Genomic DNA, 19258 nt, shown 5'->3' with positions numbered 1-19258 from the left:
GTAAGAAACTATTATCATTCAATCATATAAAAAATCAATTCAAGTTGATTTGTATATTTAATATTAAAACTTTTTCTTGATTTTACATTCTTTGTAAGCATCGCCAAACATGTCAGGAATTATAAGCCATGGTTCTGCCGGGTTTTTTTTTAAATCTTTAAGTTGTCATCTTAAAAGCCAGTTGCCAGCATCAAATTAACATTTGACTTACTATTTCCATAGCAAATAATTCAATTTTCAAGACTTGAGATGTACTGAAGCTAGACACTTCAGCAAGATTTTTAGAAACAAAAGTGTTTCCTAATAATTCTTAGAGATTGCACCATATATTCCTAAGAAGTGTCTTGCACATAGAACTTACATTTATTCTATAACTCTTTCTCAGAGTGGCATTTTTGTCAGAATGCAGAATAAGTCAAAATTTTCATGCTTAAACAAACACAGTAATTTAAAAGCAATCCTCAGACCCCATCTGGAACTAATTTACTTCTCATTTTAACTTCTGGCAGCATAAAGCATGCATTTTTATATTGCATTCATTTTGCATTTCCATTCAATTGCTCAATGTCTATTTTTTATGGGGCTTAAGGGCTTTTAATGTCAGCTTATTTTGACCTTCATGGGGAGTAGCACAATGAGGAAGGTGAGATAAGGGGTGGAGGATGGGGCTTCTTCAGAAAGTACACCTATATAAAAATATTTGTGCACCCTGACTGATCTATTAACTTTGAGGAGTTTAGGTGGAAGGAAACATAGGAAGCAAGGGAGGCAACCTTGAGAGTGCTGGACTAATTCCTCTTCTTTTACTTTACAATGTTTATTTGGGATATCTCAACCATACCCATTACATTTAAAACCCACTAGAAGGTGGCACTCTGGCAAGGATCACTCTTTTCAGCTACAGGGTGTAATGTCTGCTGCCCATAGAACATCACCTGCAAGTGCCTGGTGCATGATAGACAGTCAGTATATACATGTTGAATGTATGATAGATGTACGGATGAATGAAATGATAAAGAATGGATGAATGGTAATTCTCTCCTAATGTTTTCATTAATATCTTAGGCTCAACACATTCAAGTTCAATATCACTTGCTTTTAACTCATTTCCTCATTACATTCTCCTTCAAATAATACCTCTACCTCCAGACTTATTCCATATGGAATGCTAACTTTAATCCTTTTCCCTCAATCTCCATATCAAATCAATTAAAATTTCTGGACCAGATCAAACCCAGTGGTCCTCCTACTCAGAACCTCTTATCTGTTCATAAATCAGAGTAAAATCCAAGCTCCTCAATGTGACATACAAGTTCCTACATATTCTGGGCTCAAAAAATCTTACAACCTGCCCAAACATACCTCCACCACATACTACTCTACCTACCCCAAACCCCATGTGATTCCTAGCTCAATGAGGCTCTCTTTTGTCTAGGCCTTTGAACAGGATTGTTCTCTGCTTGAACTGCTTTTCCTAAATTACCGAGCTTCAATTCATCCAAAGCTGAGCTCACCATTTAGCTCTAATATGAAGTCATTTTGAATATCTTGCCTGTTGAATCTTCTAAGTCTTGCTTTCTTTGGCATTTTGCACAGAGCTCAATAACTATTTATTAATTAAATGAATGCATGTGAAATTCACATATGTGGAGAAGAGAAAGAAAGGAGATCTTACTAGAAATTTTAAAAATGTTAAATTCAGTTATCTATAAATATGTCTAAAACCTGATTTTGTTGTGGTTGTTGTTGTTTTTGGTTTCTGGTTTTTTGTTGTTACTGTTGTTCTGGTTTGGTTTGGTTTAGTTTGATATTTTTGACATCCCGTCTCTAATCCAGTTCATTTCCATTTCCTTTTAGCATAGCTCATTCAGAAAGGGCTTTCAGTTTCCTTTCATGAAGGATTCTGAGGTTTCAAACTGGGATATTCTTGCTCTCAGCCTCTCCAACAAGCCAAAGCTTCAAAGAGCTGTTCTGGCCCCCACAGGGCTGACTAGCTAAGAGCTCAATGCTGGGATCTTCTGGGTTCACTCTTCCCCCAGGGCACAATAGCCCAAGTTTTCTGGAGGAGGCCAGAACAGTTACAAAAAAGAGAGGAAGGACTATTGAAAGGAAAAATTTGTACATAAGGAATGGTTGAAAAAAGACCCAGGCATAAAGTATGAAAGAATACAAGTTTGCTGCCTCTAAACTGGAACATAGAGTTGACACTTCAGAAAGTGCTATTACGATTTTATCTATCATATTTTCTCCTACAAAAAACACAAATTTCCTCCCTCTGAGGCATTAAAATGAGTGCCCACCTACTCCACCCTGCATCTGGCTTTCCTTCATTTACCCAGTCCTTACAAGAAGAATGCTAGGCCTCAAGGCAGGATTTAGATTATTAGATTGTACTCCAAATTACTCACACATCTTTTTATTTTTCCTGGGACATGAAAAGGGACCAAAAACTCCTCAAAAATAGAAAGTATATCTGATTTTCTTTGCTGTCTTTCTCATTGCCAAAATGGTTCCTAAAATTCTAATTTTTTGTTATTTTTTTTGATAAAATGAACTTCTTAATGACTAAGGAAACTACTAATTAGACAGTTGCTTATCACATACTACTTTATATCTACATCATTTTGTATATTTCTTATTTTCCTCATGTGCTGCCTTCTTAAAGACTTTTTGAAGAGAAAAAAAAAAGTTTTATTTATCTTAAAGTTTCCCTTTCCTTTCTTGAAATTCCTATTCTGTGTTGCCATGGCTCTGGTCATGGATATTTTCTCTGTTAAAGAAGAACTCTAGTCACGAACTAAAAATTCTTTTCTCAAAGCATGCTTCTCCATGGGATATATGCTCACAAGGAAAAACAAGTTCAACCATGCAGAATTAAATTGTATTCATAGAAATGTTAACATATAGAGGTAAATATTGTGTATTGGAAAAAGCTTGTGTTTTAAGGTAAATAAAGCTGGGTTCAATTTCAGTTCTGTCATTTAACTGCTCTCTAAGCATAGACAAGTGTATTCATTTTTTTTTTTTTTACTCAGGTTTCTTATGTGTAAAGTAGGAACATTAATTTCTTCTTTTCAGAGTTTTCTTGAGAAATAAATAAGTTTGTAGTCAGTATACAATATATACCTAACTCCCCTTTGGCTATTTAACATTCCATTAGTGTTTTTATTTCAAACAACTAAAACCTACCTAATGGAATTTACCAAGAGAATATACACTGTAATCCAATAGCTAATATGATTAATAAATAGGTACTTTGCTTCACAAAATTAATTCCCCAAGAAACTGTTCACAAATCTAATGTAGGGGGTCTTCTTGTTTTGTGTTTTTTCTGGCAGGCAGACCAGATGAGTATCTCAACCAGACATTGAACCTGAGAAATGGTTGATATATTTTCAAGAAATAGAAATTCCACTTTAAAGACCATGGTTTTCAAACAATATAAACACTCCAGAATACAGACCCCAGTAAAATAGTAAAATTGGAACCAAATAATTTATTCACATTTTAAATGTTTCCTCATTCATTTATCAAATGTATATTGGGCATATATGATTTATCAGCCACTTATGACAACGATGAAGATAAAGATCAGTAAGATTTAATCTCAGACCTCAGATCATTTATAATGGGTAAGACATACAGTAATATAAAAGAATATTTACAAAATAGGTGTATGCCTTCTGTAACAGAGATGAAATGAGTGACAATTCCATGTCACAGAAGGAGCAGTTACTCACATGGCAAGGCCAGGGGAAACTTCAAAGGGGAAAATATACCTCATCACTTACTACGGATAGAGGTACTATCTGGTGAAGAGTAACATTATGTATGAGTCTATTGTATTCTAGTATATTTTCTCCTTTACTTGATTTAGTTTTATTCTATATTACCTACCAATATGTTAACTAAGTATGAGTTTATTTGGAATTTTAAGAGGGCCAAGTTAAACAAAATCAGCCCAAAGGGATTTATGTTGCACCCCAAGTATATAGTGATTTTGTACTATATTTCAAATAATATTTTTATTAAAGTTTACTAATAATTTATTATCAATAATATCACTAAATTAATAATGGTAAATTATTATTGTCATATTCAATAGTGAGACAGTAAAAGTAAATGTTTAGAAGTTTACCTCTAGAAAATCATTTTTTAGACTATACATTTATTTTTAATATTATTTTACTTATATGGATCCTACAAAAAATTCCATATTCAGTGGTTATTTCTTCCCTGATTTGTCACTTTTTATAGTTGTACATGCTGATGGAATTTATATATGCATACTATATATAATTTAACAATATAATTTAGCCAATATCATTCCCCAGTATTTCTTCTTCTCTCCCTACCTCCTACTACTTTCCTGCTCTTTCTTCTACTGATCTTCCTCTGATTTTCTTGAGATCTGCTCCCACCTTTCTTTTCTTTCTTCCTATCTAGCTGCCACATATGAGAGGAAACCTATGACCCTTCACCTTCTGAGTTTAACTTATTTTATTCAACATAATGGTCTCTAGTTCTATCCATTTTCCTACAAATCATTTCATTTTTCTTTGTAGCCAACTAAAACTCCATTGGGTATACATACCACATTTTCTTTATCCATTCATCCATCAATGGGTACACCTAGGCTGGTTCCATAACTTGGCTGTTGCAGATTGTGCCATTATTGATATGGTATGCATGAATCTCCGTAGCACGTTGATTTTAATTCTTTAGGATAAATGCCAAGAAGTAGAATATTTGGGTTATATGGTGGACATGGATATGCACAAATTGCTACACTGTGCTCAATTTAATTCCTCAGGATAAATATCAGCTGGGTCATATGATGCTTCCATGTCTAGTCTTTTCAGATTTCCATACTGATCTCCAGAGTGATTATATTAATTTATAGTCCCACGAACAGTAAAAGTATTCCTTTTTCTCACATCCTTTCCAGTATTTAATATTATTTATATTCTTGATCATTACCATCCTAACTGGTATGAGATGAACTCTCAGTTGTTTTGATTTGCATTTTCCTCATTTCTAACAATTTTGAACATTTTTTCATGTTTCTGTTAACCATTTGTATTTCTTCTTTTGAGAAATGACTGTTTAATTTGTTTTCCCATTTATTAATTGGGCTACTTGATTTTTGGTATCATATTTTTGAGCTCTTTTTTTAAAAAATAATTTTTAGTTGTAGTTGGACACAATACTTTTGATTTTATTTATTGTTATGTGATGCTGAGGATCGAACCCAGCGCCTCACACATGCTAGGCAAGAACACTACCGCTGAGCCACAACCCCAGCTCTAAGTGCTTTATATATTCTAGATGTTTCTCTGTCAAGAGTAGATAGCAAAGATTTTCTCCAATTCTACAGGTTATCTCTTCACATTCTAATTGTTTCCTTTGCTGTGTAGATGCTTTTTAATTTGATGTCATCTCATTTATTAGCTCCTGGCATTATTTCCTCAGCGTTAGGGGTCCTTTGAGAAAGTTATTTCCTTTACTACAGTGTTGACCCTACATTTTCTTGTAGGAGTTGCATAGTTTCTGGTCTAATTTCTAGGTCTTTGATCCATTTTGAGTTGCTTTTTGTGCAGGGTGAGAGCTAAGGGTCTAGTTTCATTCTTCTACATATGGATAACTAGTTTTCCCAGCACCATTTGTTGAAAAGACAAATCTTTTCTCCAAGGTTTTTGGCACTTCTGGGGAGAACAAAGTAAATGTTGATTTGTAAATTTGTGTCTGCAGCTTCTATTCTGTACCATTGGTCTATGTGTCTGTTTTTATGCCAGTATCATGTTACTATAGCTTTTTAGTATAATTTGAAGTCTGGTATTATGATGCCTTCAGCATGGCTTTTTTTGGCTTAGAATTGCTTTGGCTATTCTGAGTCTTTTATACTTCCAAATGAATTTTAGGACTGTTTTTTTCTAGTTCTATGAAGATTGTCATTGGTATTTTAATGAGGATTGCATTGATGATAATAATGATGATGATGATAATAATAATAATAATAGTAATTGATAATAATCTGTGTATTATGTTTGGTAATATGGCCATTTTAACAATATTTATTTTCTGCCTATCCATGAACAGGGGAGGGCTTTCTGTCTTCTGAAGAAATTTATTTCTTTAATATTCAGTGGTTTTCACTGTGGAGGTCTTTCACCTCCTTAGTTAGATTTATTCCTAAGTATTTTTTTTTGAGGATATGGTAAATGGAATTATTTTCCTGATTCCTTTCTCAGCAGATTCATTGTTGTCATATAGGAAAGCTATTGATTTTCTCTTAACTTGTTTTAATTAGTTATACATGACATTAGAATGTTTTTATGCACTTTGATATATCATACATAAATGGGGTATAATTTCTTATTTTTCTGATTGTACATCTTGTAGAATCACATCAGTTATGCAGTCATATGTATATGTACATATATGTAATATATGGAACATAATATAGTTAATAATATCTGTTTCATACTTCTATCCTTCTATTCCCATTTCCCCTCCCCTCCTTTCTTTCACTCCCCAAGTCTTCCCAGCCTTGTTGTAAATTAGCATCCACATATCAGAGAAAACATTTGGCCTTTGTTTTTTGGGGATTGACTTATTTTGCAGCTATTGATTTTTGCACTTTTTTGAGAGATAATTTGGACTTTATGTTTAGCAGGGTTTTTATTCTTTGCTTTTGTAACAAAAAGAATGCTGAGTAAGACAATGTGTCTTTTTTCAAAATGGAAGAATACCTGTGTGTATGTGTATAAAAATGTATAAGCCATATGTAACATTCCTTGTGAACTTTTTCACATTAAGGGTTTAATGATAATAGAGCACCAATAAGACCCCTAAGGTCTCTGGTTCTAAATTCCTCATCTGTGATAAGAGGGGATTGCACTGAGTTAGGGTGATACACTGAAAGACTGTGGATTTTGAGGCCTGAAAGAGTAGGTTTGTATTTTAGGCAAAAATATAAATAATTTCAGTTTTAATCTCTACATTGATAGTCATCCATATCCATATTTATATATTTCATACTATAAGGTAATGGAAAGTAATGAAATATATGCAGATATCTAGCACAATGTCTGACCTAATAGTGGACACTCAGTAAATGATGGTGGATGATAGTAACATCACTGCATTAATTTAAAATTTTTTCCTGTTATAAATTTTACAGTATTTTGAAATTAAGGTTGTGTTCAGTGATGTGAATAAACAATTCCCAAGTGATATTAAACCTTCTCATCTTTCTCTCTTTCATTATTTTTAATGCTTGCTTTATTTATTATGGCACTTTAAGTATAGGTCATAAAATTCAAACTGAAAGAGATTGAGTGTTGATTTTGCAACCTGTGTGGGCTTGGTAATACATACCATTGCTTTATGGGGTTTTTGTTGGTATTAAGGTCAAGCAATTACTATAATAAAATGAAAAAGAAGAAGAGGCAAGGAAGAAGACACTCTTTTTCCTGAATGCATCCTGATTTTGAAAAGTTTCACACTTAGAATATTATGTAAGTTTTTAATAATATCTTCGTGCAGTTTTTAAGTTTCAATATTTCTATTTATTAAAAATTGAGAAATCTGGTTGTAAATTAAAATGAGAAAGATACTTGAGAAAATAAGTAGTAGCTGTATTTACCCCAAACCCTAACAGACTATGGTTATATTAGTATTATTCATGTTTGCCTGCATTTTATATAGAAAAAAAATTTTCTTATTTTTCACAGAATATTTAAAACTATGACAGACTTGTCTTAATGGACAGAATTGTCCATTAAAAAGTATTTTAAAGTTACCTGGTCTTACAACTTAAAACTGTTTTTTTTTGTTTTGTTTTTTCAAATGAAGGTCTCATAGTTTACAAAATACAAAGAATATAAATTACTCAATATAGGTCCATAATAACTTTTCATTATTATATAAGTTAAGAATTGAAAAGCACTGACTTATAGTTTAAATTAAACCAAGAGTTTTCATTTTATGTGTGTTACAAGAATTATAGCAAAATTCAGACGGTATTAATGATGACCAGATTATGAGTTGTGTTTCTTGAAATGTTCCTCATTGAAACAAAAATTCTTTTTCTCTTTTAAAAAATGTGACCTGTCCATTGTAAACACTTCCAACTTAATTTCTCTAATACCACCAACTACTGACCATAACTCCGTAAGTGCATGCTAGTTTTTTCTCTGCCTTAAAATAAGCACTTATCATTGTGTGCACTGTGTTTGGGGATAGATTTGTCATATGCCAATAGAGAGAAAAACAATCCCAGATGTTTAGCAAGTAATTTTTGCTAAAGTATACATTGCTAATCACATTATTTCATAAACTATATAAGTGAAAACTAATGGCACAACAGAATTTTAGAGTATTATCCTAAAAGTTATCATCTGAAAATTCTGTCTATATCTCTCTGAAGTATGGCTTTTAACTTTTTTTTTAGAATGTAAGAATATCAGTGTAAGTTTTAATTTACCATGAAAAACTTATTTCTTTCTAACATATTTATTTACAGAACATATCTAATCAATTTTAATTTAAGCATATTATTTTGATCTTTAAAATTGGCACTTGTGATGCTTCTCTCATCATTATAATCACATCAAGAATATTCTGAGTAACCAGTGCAAATTTGTTAATCTTTAAAATAGCATGGGTATTTTAATGTAGCAATTTTGCCCGTTAGCTCTACTTATGAATAGAATATCATCCCCCTGATTTATGACATTGACTTTTAAAAATATTTCCTTGGATTAAGTTCTCCATACTGAATTTTCCGTTCTACTGGAAACAAACTTTCATTAATAAGGAAATTTATAGTCTAGTAATACTAAAAATGAATCACACGTGATGAAGAGTTATCCAAGTAGGTTATAAATTAAGCAAAAGGAGGAAAATATTCCTCCTTAAGCTTGTCATTAGATATGTTTAACATATTTACTAGAAAAGTATGGGTTTTCAAGGCAGTGGAGAAGAAAAAAATAATTTTAGAATACAGGGAATTAACTGTAACAAACCAAACAGGTCAAACCTTAAAACTCAGGAGAAAAAGACTTTATATCAGACTTGTGGTGGAAGTTAAGATGATCAACGTCATCATTTAACTCAAAACAAAAACTTTGCCCAGCATGGTTGGGAAAGAGAGGGTGTGAATTCAAAAGAAAATTAGACCACTTTTTATAATAATCATTTTAATAAAAAATAGAATTATAATTTGTGTAAGGATCATAGAATAGCTACGATAAAGGATTTCAATTATATATTCTTATAACCTTTCAAGAAAATAGTTATGGAAAGATGGAGAGATGGCATGGTTCTAATGTGAGCTCTTTTGTGTTAATTTTTCTTCTGCTTCTTTAACTGTTAAAGGTGAGTAATCTGTGGCATAAACTGATACATCTTTTTAATCTATTCAATAAGTAGTTTTTAGTCTACCATGTTGGCAAGGATTTGGGGAAAAGATACACTTTCATGTTTTTGTTGGGACTGCAAATTGGTGCAACCACTCTGAAAAGCAGTATGGTGCCTTTTTTACTAAGAATGTAACCACCATATGACCCAACTATCCCACTCCTCAGTATATATCCAAAAGATCTAAACTCAGCATGCTATAGGGATATAGACACATCAATGTTTATAGCAGCATAATTTATAATAGCCAAGCTATGGAACCAGACTAAGTACCCTTCAACAGATGAATGGATAAGAAAATGTATTTATATCCTCAATGGATTATTACTCAGCAATAAAGAAGAAATTATTCAAATGGAATTGGTGACTATCATGTTAAGTGAAATAAGCCAGACCCAGAAAGTCAAAGTTTGAATGTTTTCTCTGATATGAAAAGGCTAGTCTAAAATAAATAAGAGAGAAAACAAATGACTGGGGGATTCCATCAAAATAGAACAAAGAGTTAAGTGGTGGCACATGCCTATAATCCCAGTGGCTCCAGAGGCTGAGGCAGGAGAATCATGAGTTCAAAGCCAGCCTCAGCAACAGCAAGGTGCTAAGCAACTCAGTGAGACCCTGTCTCTAAATAAAATACAAAATAGGGATGGAGATGTGGCTCAGTGGTTGAATGTCCTTCCTTTAATCCCCAGTACCCGCCCCCCAAAAGAAGAAGAAGAAGGAGGAGGAGGAGGAGAAGGAGGAGGAGGAGGAGAATGATGATCACTAGAGTAGCAGAAGTGGATTGAGGGCGAGGGAAGAGGGATGAGATAAAGGAAAAGGAGTGGAATGAATCTGACCTAAGTTTTCTATGTACATATATGAATATACTACAGTGAATCTTGTGTATATTTATGAGACACTAATTTGTTTTAAAAAAACTGTAAATAAATAACAGAAAGATAAGTAGAATGGAATAAAGGAAACAAGGGGAGGGAGAATGCGAGAGTATGGAGGGAAAAACTGAAGACTGAATTAAAGCAAATTATATTCTAAATATTTATGATGAAATGATTCCTAATGTAATGTATAACTAATATGAACAAATAAAAGAATGAAAAAAATAACAAAGAGGAAATCAAGCATAATGATAAAAATAATGATATAGAATCATCTTGGTCGCTTTATTTCTCTCATCATTGGTAGTGGCTGTAGTAGTAGCAGTAGCCCCATAAGGTCAGGGATCTTTGGATTATTCCAAATGCTTAGAGCAAAACACAGCATGGAGAAAGCACTCCATAAGGATTTGGATAAAGCCACAAGGTCAGGGAGAATTGAGAGTGAAGATATATCATGAGATGATTTATGTTTTGACAGAATCTTTGGCTGCTTTGTCAACAGTAGTCTAAGGGGTTGTGAGGGTCGGGAGAAGCAGAGCTGCTGAGGAAGTAACTGGGTGCTAACGGTGAGAACAGACAATGGGAGCCTCAGTGGCTGAGGAGGTGAGACAGAAGGATACATTGCACATGGCTACCATGTTCCGTAGTAAACTTAAAATAAAAATTGGGAATAAACAATACTGATGATGTTTGATGATCACACCAGTAAATGGTGAAATGTCACCTAAGGACCTCAGACACGATTTAAGTAATAATAAAACCTTGAAAAGACATCATGTCCACAGATGTAAAATTATTATTTTTATTCTTTAATAGTTTTAAATTGAAACAATTTTGAAGAACTTAAAAATAAATGCATTTCTCTTTTCTATAAGTAACCTATAAGACATGAAATCATATCTTCAAAGACTGCATAGCTAATATGTCAATTTTTCAGTGTCTTTAAAACATATTTGAAATAGATTTTCTGAAATGCATGATTATATTATTAAAAATAATTATTCACATGTGTCTCTTTTAAAAGAATACTTGAAAATATTTATGGGGATTACCTGGATTAGCCTTTCTGGTTATGTTGTAAAAATGGAGCCAATAACTCAGAAGTCGGTAGGAACAACTTTTTCAGCAACAAACACTATGACTCCATGTTGCATAGAAGCCATGTTCTTACTGACCTAACCCCAGAGCTAGTTTCCTCCTGTGTTATACAAAATTGTAACAAGTTTTTAAATGTGGCTCATCAATTTATGACATAATAAAATAACAACAGAGAAGAACAGGTAGTTTATTAGAGGTGGTTTCAGTGGCTGTAGCCAAAGAAGACAGATGTAATATGTGAAGGAAGAATAAAATTATATATGCACATTCAAAAGCTTTAAAACTTTGAAAGCCCTAGCACTCTGGATTTATTTTGCTTCATCCACTTCACAAAAGTATTGCTGCATAACTGCACAGGCCACTAATCAAGATTCTTAACCAGATCCAGATATTTAAAAATGATGTAATTATGTTCAGTATATTTTATTTTGAAAAGCAAGTGCCTAATACATTTCAGAAAGATTGAGAAATGATTAGCATTTCAATGATTTTGGAATGGGAGAACTTCCAATTTCAGTTATATGAAAATTAGTTAATTTGGTGGCTGAGGCTGTGGCTCAGTGGTAGCGCACTTGCCTGGCATGTGTAAGGCACTGGATTCAATTCTTAGCACTGCATCTAAATAAATAAAATAAACATCTATCAACAACTAAAAAATGTTTTTTTAAAAAAGAAAATTAGTTAATTTTGATATCTCCTTTCTTAAAGATGACAAACAATTATTTTCTCTAGGTTACAGCCTTCATAGTTAAAATTACATATTCTAACAAAAGATGAAACTCTTTGAATCCCATGGGCAGTTATGTTTACTAACACTGCTAATTTTAAAAAGAGAAAAAAAATCTGTCTGTACTTACTACTTCATATATTAAAAAAAAATTAAAATCCCAGTCTCCAGAGAATGGACAGCAACAGACTGTGAACATTGCAGATCAAACCACAGATAGGCTCACTGTGGGAAGGATTATAGGGTCAGTGGCCTTGCTACTTTAGGCTCTGCAGAGATTCAGCTCAAATCCAGCCTCACAGTCTGTAATTAGAAAGGACACTGCTACTTTTAGTCTCCAGTGGCTATGGTCTCTTTTATAAAGTCCTCATTTCAGTTTTCACTGTCATCTCCCACATGAGACACTAGGGTAGCAGACAAAAACCCTGTTATTCCTAAAAGTGACAATAGACAAAGAATGGCAATAATCTTCAACTAATTAGTATTATTTCTTCAAGAGTATCTTCTGGCTACTACATTCAAGGCATTTCAGTAAAAATAAAAATGCACTAATAACCAATATTTTAAAACTAGAAAATGATAGACATTGATTCTTTAGTTAAGGTCAGTGGAATCCCAGGGAGACCATCAAGGGTCTTCAGAGGGCTTGAAAGTCTGTTGTAATTTCATGCCAAATTGTATGTACATGTTTCTAGAAAAAGGATCCAATGTTTTAAGTCCATATTCAAAGCATCTGTGATGACCCCTTTGCAATCTTTCCTAGTATTAACAACCAGTATTAATCAACTCTAATACAAGTATAGGAAAATGTTCAGCATATGTCCCATCAATTTTTAAGGACAATAGAGTCCATATACTCCGAATTTTTTCTCCAACCCATATTCCAGTGAAATATGATTCAGGTGACCTAGGATTTAAAATCAGTTGGATACAATGGATACATTATAATCATTGTAAACAAATTTCCTGAATTCAAATCCTGACTCAGACACTAACTAGTTAGATGAGTGCACCTGAATTAGCCTCTCAGAGCCTCAGTTTCCTTATCTAAAAAAATGGGACATAGTACCTGCCTCGGGGGTGGAATGAGGTTTGAGACATTCCTTCATGTAAAGTGCTTAGCACAGTTCCAGACGTGGCTCTGACTGTATTTCATCAATGTTATTTTGGAGGAGCTTTAATGAATCTTCAGAATTCTTAATTTTGAATATCTGTGTTTTTATAATCTACAATACTAGCTTGTGATCTTTCCATTATAATAAAACTTATGATTCTAACTCATGATTGTCAATCTTTCTTTTATTGGTACATATTAACTCTACAGAATAGTGGATTTCATTCTGGCATATTAGTATATGCATATAATATAATTGGATCAATTTCACTCCTCAATACTCCCCTCCCTTCTATCCACTTTCCCCTACTGTATTGGTCTCCCTTCTACTTTCATAGTATGTATGTATTGGTACTAGGGATTAAGCCCCAGGGACACTAAACCACGGAGCTACATCCTAAACCCGTTTTTTTTTTTTTTTTTTTTTTTTTTTTTTTGAGACAGTGTCTCACTGAGTTGCTTAGGCCCTAGCTACATTGCTGAGGCTGACCCTGAACTTTAAATTCTCCTGTCTCAATCTCCCAAACATCTGGGATTACATGCATGTGCCATATGCCTGGAGAGATCTATTTTTATGTATGTATGTATGCATCTATCTATCTATCTATCTATCTATCTATCTATCTATCATCTTTTTCCTCTAGCTTTCAGAGGAAAGAGAGAAACCACATGATACTGCCTTTCTGAGTCTGGCTTATTTCCCTTAACTGTGTGCTCTCTTAGTTCCATCCATTTTCCTGCAAACGACATAATTTTGTTCACTCTTTATTGGTATTTAAACTTTGGACACCTCTATTTTGATTCTTTTTACCTGAAATCATTGTATTCCTAAAAATTTTGTATGATGAGCATTGTCACATGGTGATATTTTTGTTTTTAACCCTTTGACTGAAGGTACACATCTAAGCTGTTGATTAATGCATAATAAACACATTAAAACATGATTTCAGTTTTAGGCCTCAATATGAAATTGAAAAAGTATTCAAATAAACATAAATTTATTGGGATTATATACACTACAGAAATATTAAATGCATATAAAGTTGTATAAACCTTTTCCCTTTCTTTAGAAGATTAAGAACTCTATCAAACATGCAAATTTGATTGACATGCTGTTCTTTTCTCCCCCCCACAGCTCTTGTAGTGAGATTTCTGACCAAACGATTCATCTGGGAATATGATCCCACCCTCGGTAGGTCAAATTTTGTTTCCTTCTATCATCTTCCATTATGACATTTTAAAGCCCCTTGCAGCTGCTTTGGAAGTGGGATAGTTATCATATCATGCAAAGAATCTCTCTAAGAGGCAAGAGCTGTGTTTCATGTTGTATATGCTTAGAACCCTGCAAGATTTTAACGTGAAAATGAAGAGACTAAGTTAAACCTAAGACACAAGGAAGTGGCAATATGATGCCCCCCCATCAAAAAAGAGCCCCACTCCAATGGGAGAAAAAAACAGGCAAAGCAAATTTGGTGTGGGGTAGAATGGCAAGCTGAAGGCAGTTTAACAGAAAACCCAAAGTTCTAAATACCAATTTGGGGAAAGTGTAAGAATGAACTATGTCCTCCCACCAATTCTTCTCTCCTATGAATCAGACTAAAATGTGTCTAAATAAAGATGCAAAATGTGTGGTCTGTGGATCTTGAAAGTAACAACCATGTTTATGCATAAAGTGTGGGCAGACTATTTCTGAGCTCTTTTGTTTTGGTTTGGTTTTTGTTGTCACTCCAAGGTTACATATGCTCAGCTTAAAGGGGAGCCTTCTATCTCTCTTGTGCCTTATTATTTTCCTTCATTCATTTGACAAATATTTATGAACTGCCTTCTGTGTGTCAGTCATGTTCAGATACTGCAGATAAATTCATTGGCAAAAAGAAGAAAAAGAAAAAAAACCTCTGTTTTTTTTTTCCTGCTAACAGTCCAGTAAAGAAAAGAATCAGTAAGTAAATAGATATATATCAGATAATGCTGTAAAGGAGGACTGAACAGGAAATAATGAATGCTTCTGCAGTTTGTTTTTAATATTTAATTTTTAAGTCTATTCAGTACTTACTTGAATGAGAAGTACAAGGTGAAGACCAAACATTTTTTTCCAAATATTTGAGCAATTTTCCCATAGTTAAATAACTCCTATCTTTCCCACATTACTTTCAGTATTGTCTTCATGTAGTAAATCATTTATGATAGGACACAATTTAGATTCGCTTTTCACATCACATTCAATACTACACTCTTGATATTTGTATGCAATATTTTACTACTCAGCATTACTAAGTAATTTTATTTCCTTACTGTGTTTTATAAAATCATCTTGGCTACTTTCTCCAGTGTATTTTTTTCAGGTCAGTTTTCAAAACTGTCATAATATGATATGATTTTGATTGGAATTGCAATAAAACTATAAATTATTTTTAGAAGATTCATATCTTTATGCTATTCAAGTTTTTAACCTAACATATCTCTCTGCATTTATTCTTCTTCTAGGATTTTTCTTTTAAATATTTTGTTCATCAAAAGTTTTCAACATATTTTTTAAATATAGACACACTAAATTTAAGATTATCTATTTGGATCTAAGAATGCACCTGATTTTTTAAAATTTATTTTTTAATTGTTTTCTTCACTTAAGTAGATACCTGTTGTCTTCTTATATTTTCATTATTTATATAAGTTTACAGAGATTATCTGAGAATCTCAATGATCTATAGGAGTTTTAAAAAATACTAATTATTTTTTATTCTCACACATCTCAATGAAGATGAAATGCTCTAAAAAGGATCTCATAATCATTTTTTGCTCTTGCTCTGAATATGTTCCAGTAACTAACACTATTATTTTTAATTAGTCTTAGGTGGACCATTTTCCTTTTGTTTTATTCATTCTGAAAAACAACTGCTATTAATAGAACCAGCCTGCTTCCATTGCTGGCAATGCAGGCTTCATCAATGAGAATGGCGAGATTTCTCTGAGTGCCCTCGCTCAGCTCTGCTAGGAGAGTACTGTGGCTGCTAAGCAACAAGAGCGCTCTGTCCTAGGACTTCAGGAGTAACAGGTGCATGACTCACTCCCAGATGATGGTTTCCTTTAGATTTCACTCTGGAGACTGGGATTTGTGTGGGTGTGCACACCACTAGAAACCACTAATGTTCTCCCATAACGGAGACTCCAGTTCATTTGATTCAAGAGAAATTAGCATTTCCTGGGCTTAACTTCACAATACTATAGAGAAGACCAGATCCTTTGTTGAAGTCATGGCTATTTTAAAAGTCCAAGACAACCACCAACAGCAATGGCTATATTACAAAGCAAACTGACATAGCTAGGGGAAAAAACAGTCTTGCATTCCGAATTCAGTGTCTTTCTCAGAAACAAGGGACAGCATTTTAAACTTGTAACAGAATTGTTGCTCCATGTAGTTGGAACCCATAAATACCATTCTACATATTAACAAAACTTCAATATTTACTGTTACAAAATAATTCTAGAAAGAAATTGCTTGCTACTGTAGTAGTCCCAAACTTCTAGATGTCAAGCCCACTGGCTTTTGTTTGTTCGTTTTTGTTTTATTTTGTTTCGATTTTTTATGAAGAGGGTCTATCATAAGAATTTCAATTAGAGATGTAAGGGGTAGAAAGTGAAGGGAACTAAATCTACACATATTTAAACTTCTGTTTCACAAAAATGGGAGTTTTTTTTTTAAAAAAAAATAAATAAACCATTTAATCCTTTTCATTGAATGATTTTAGTTTCCCCTTTTTTTTTTTTTTTTTTTTTTTTTTTTTTGCATTTCACAGCAGACCAATAAAATCTTTGTCAAAGGCCAGTAATTGTTTATGAACAAACCACCACTCAATATTTGGGATGTGGCCCATCTAACCAAGAAAACCCCTAAATGGGGATGGCTGCAATATTCCGGTTGTAGACAAACAGAATCCATATTGTACAATCTCAACCAAGAACTGAATTTCTACCTCCAATAGCTAAATTGCCCTCTAAGAATGTGAGTCATAGAAGAGAATACAAACAGAGGCTTAGATTGTCTTCAATTGTATATGTGCCCATGAGTGAGTGAGTGAGTGTGTGTGTGTGTGTGTGTGTGTGTGTGCGCATATGTGTTTGCATGTGTGTTGGAGGCATTTAGATTGGAGAGAGACTGCATCTTGGTACACACACTTCTATGCTGGTGCATAGGAGGCACATTGCATTGTGTTTGAATGGATGGAGGCTCTCTGTATCTGCTTAGTCAAAGGGTAGGATTCAGACCCACTGGTATTTGGATTCCCTATGTGGTTCTTGTTGCCTGCCTTACAGCTCCTTCTGCTTGGAAAGATTTATACAAAGAGAGATACACACCCAGAACAAATTCTCTCAACTGGATACCAAAGCAGAAGTGCTCAGCCAACTCAGAGCACTATATAATACAGCACTGCAGGGAACTTGGAGACTGTTCTTTGACAAATAAGGAAGCAGGTCCAAAGAAGTAAATTTTTATCCAAGATTACTTAGTCAGACCAGCAGTAGAACTGAAGTCAATGCAATTTCCACTCCAAAATAAATAACATTATTAACTGCTGTTGTTTCTGTGCTGCTTAGTGTCCATACTAAGGTGCTGAAATTTGGAAAAAAAAAAAAAAAAAGTACCAACTAAGTTACTGTAAGAGTTAACCACACTCAACATCCCTTTGAGCACCAACTCCTCTCGGAGTATACAAAATATACTTCTACTTATAAAAATGTGACTGAATGCAGGTTTTAAATCATATATCTCACATACACAGTGAAACTAAGATTTTTTAATATGCCTAAATCCATTTTGAAGCTAATATTTGTTTTACAGTAAACAACATTTTGATTCATTTTAGAAGTACCTCCTAAACAATAATCCCCTACCCTTCAAAAATAAAAAATAAAAACAGAGACTCAAATTATCATTTTTGTTAGTAGGAAGAAAATAAAAAGTCTGTTCACCATCCAGACACATTCACATTTTCTCATGTGTTTTAAAATGAACATCAGCATTTATTACAAAAAAAAAAAAAAATAACTTGGTGCATTTTTTCAAAACTATCTCAGAGAAGCTAGCACATACACGTACATTGTTTCGACTCTGTGGCAAGTACTTTCAGAGTTTCACATATAGAGAAAATGGGTTCCTAATGAAAGACACTTAAAGAAAATATGTTCAAAATGGTGTGAAACTGGTATTGGTCTTAGATGAAATCCCCACTGCCACCCACTGCTAAGCCTGTGGCAGACATTCTCTCATTTCCTGCATTTCATCCTTTTTGTTTCAATAACAAACAGCCAAAGAGTCACAGGACTTCATACAATTTTCATTCTATCCTATTTGCCCCCCTGCTGCGGCCTTCTGTGGTTGAAATACATATCCTATTTATCATGGAAGCAACAGAGAAAATTTGCCCTGTCTCTCAGACAATTTTTGGTGCAAAAAAAGATGGACTAGAGCCCAGAATTCTGTTTTCCAGGCTCCAGGGCTGATGCCAGTCTTTTGAAAAGGAAAGTCAGTATAAAGAACAGTGAAGCCGAAAACCAAAGGGCGTGTGACGCTGCCCAGACTTCTCCCTGAGCTTGGGCACCAAAGATGGAAGAAGGGGATCATTGAGAGAACAGTTAGAGACAAGTAGCTGCTGTAAACGGAATTTTAGAGCATTCCATCATACAAAACTAATAATCTCTCATGATAGGAATGGAATATTCTAGAACTGAGAATCAGCATTCATACTGTGTACAGATTGCAAGTTCTAGGAGAATTAAAATAGTACAAAATTCACCTAATCTCATTTTAAAATACTACTTTTGGAAAATACTATGGCAAGGTACATGCCTGTGGTAACCATCATGGCACAGTGCAGATGGCACATACGTTATGTTTGAGGCTAAGTTCATGCTACTTCACTCAGCTTCCTTTCTACAGTTTGTATTTTGGGTAGGAATTTATATTTATGGTAAAATTATGGTCAAAATGCTGCAAAATAGTGGATGAAATGGAAGAAAGGTAGA

General features: G+C 33.6%; 1 protein-coding gene across 1 annotated transcript in view; it reads left to right on the top strand.

The window, feature by feature from the left end:
- Rerg (RAS like estrogen regulated growth inhibitor) overlaps positions 1-19258 on the top strand; it is a 109945-nt gene that overhangs the window by 84255 nt on the left and 6432 nt on the right. The window contains exon 3 of the mRNA XM_076852700.1: positions 14373-14429. Coding sequence (XP_076708815.1) covers positions 14373-14429 — 57 coding nt within the window. The remainder of the gene's footprint in view (positions 1-14372; positions 14430-19258) is intronic.

The sequence above is a fragment of the Callospermophilus lateralis genome, chromosome 4 (assembly GCF_048772815.1).
Source record: "Callospermophilus lateralis isolate mCalLat2 chromosome 4, mCalLat2.hap1, whole genome shotgun sequence".
Lineage (NCBI taxonomy): Eukaryota > Metazoa > Chordata > Mammalia > Rodentia > Sciuridae > Callospermophilus > Callospermophilus lateralis.
The sequence above is the reverse complement of the archived record's forward strand: the minus strand, read 5'-3'. Positions and strand labels throughout refer to the sequence as shown.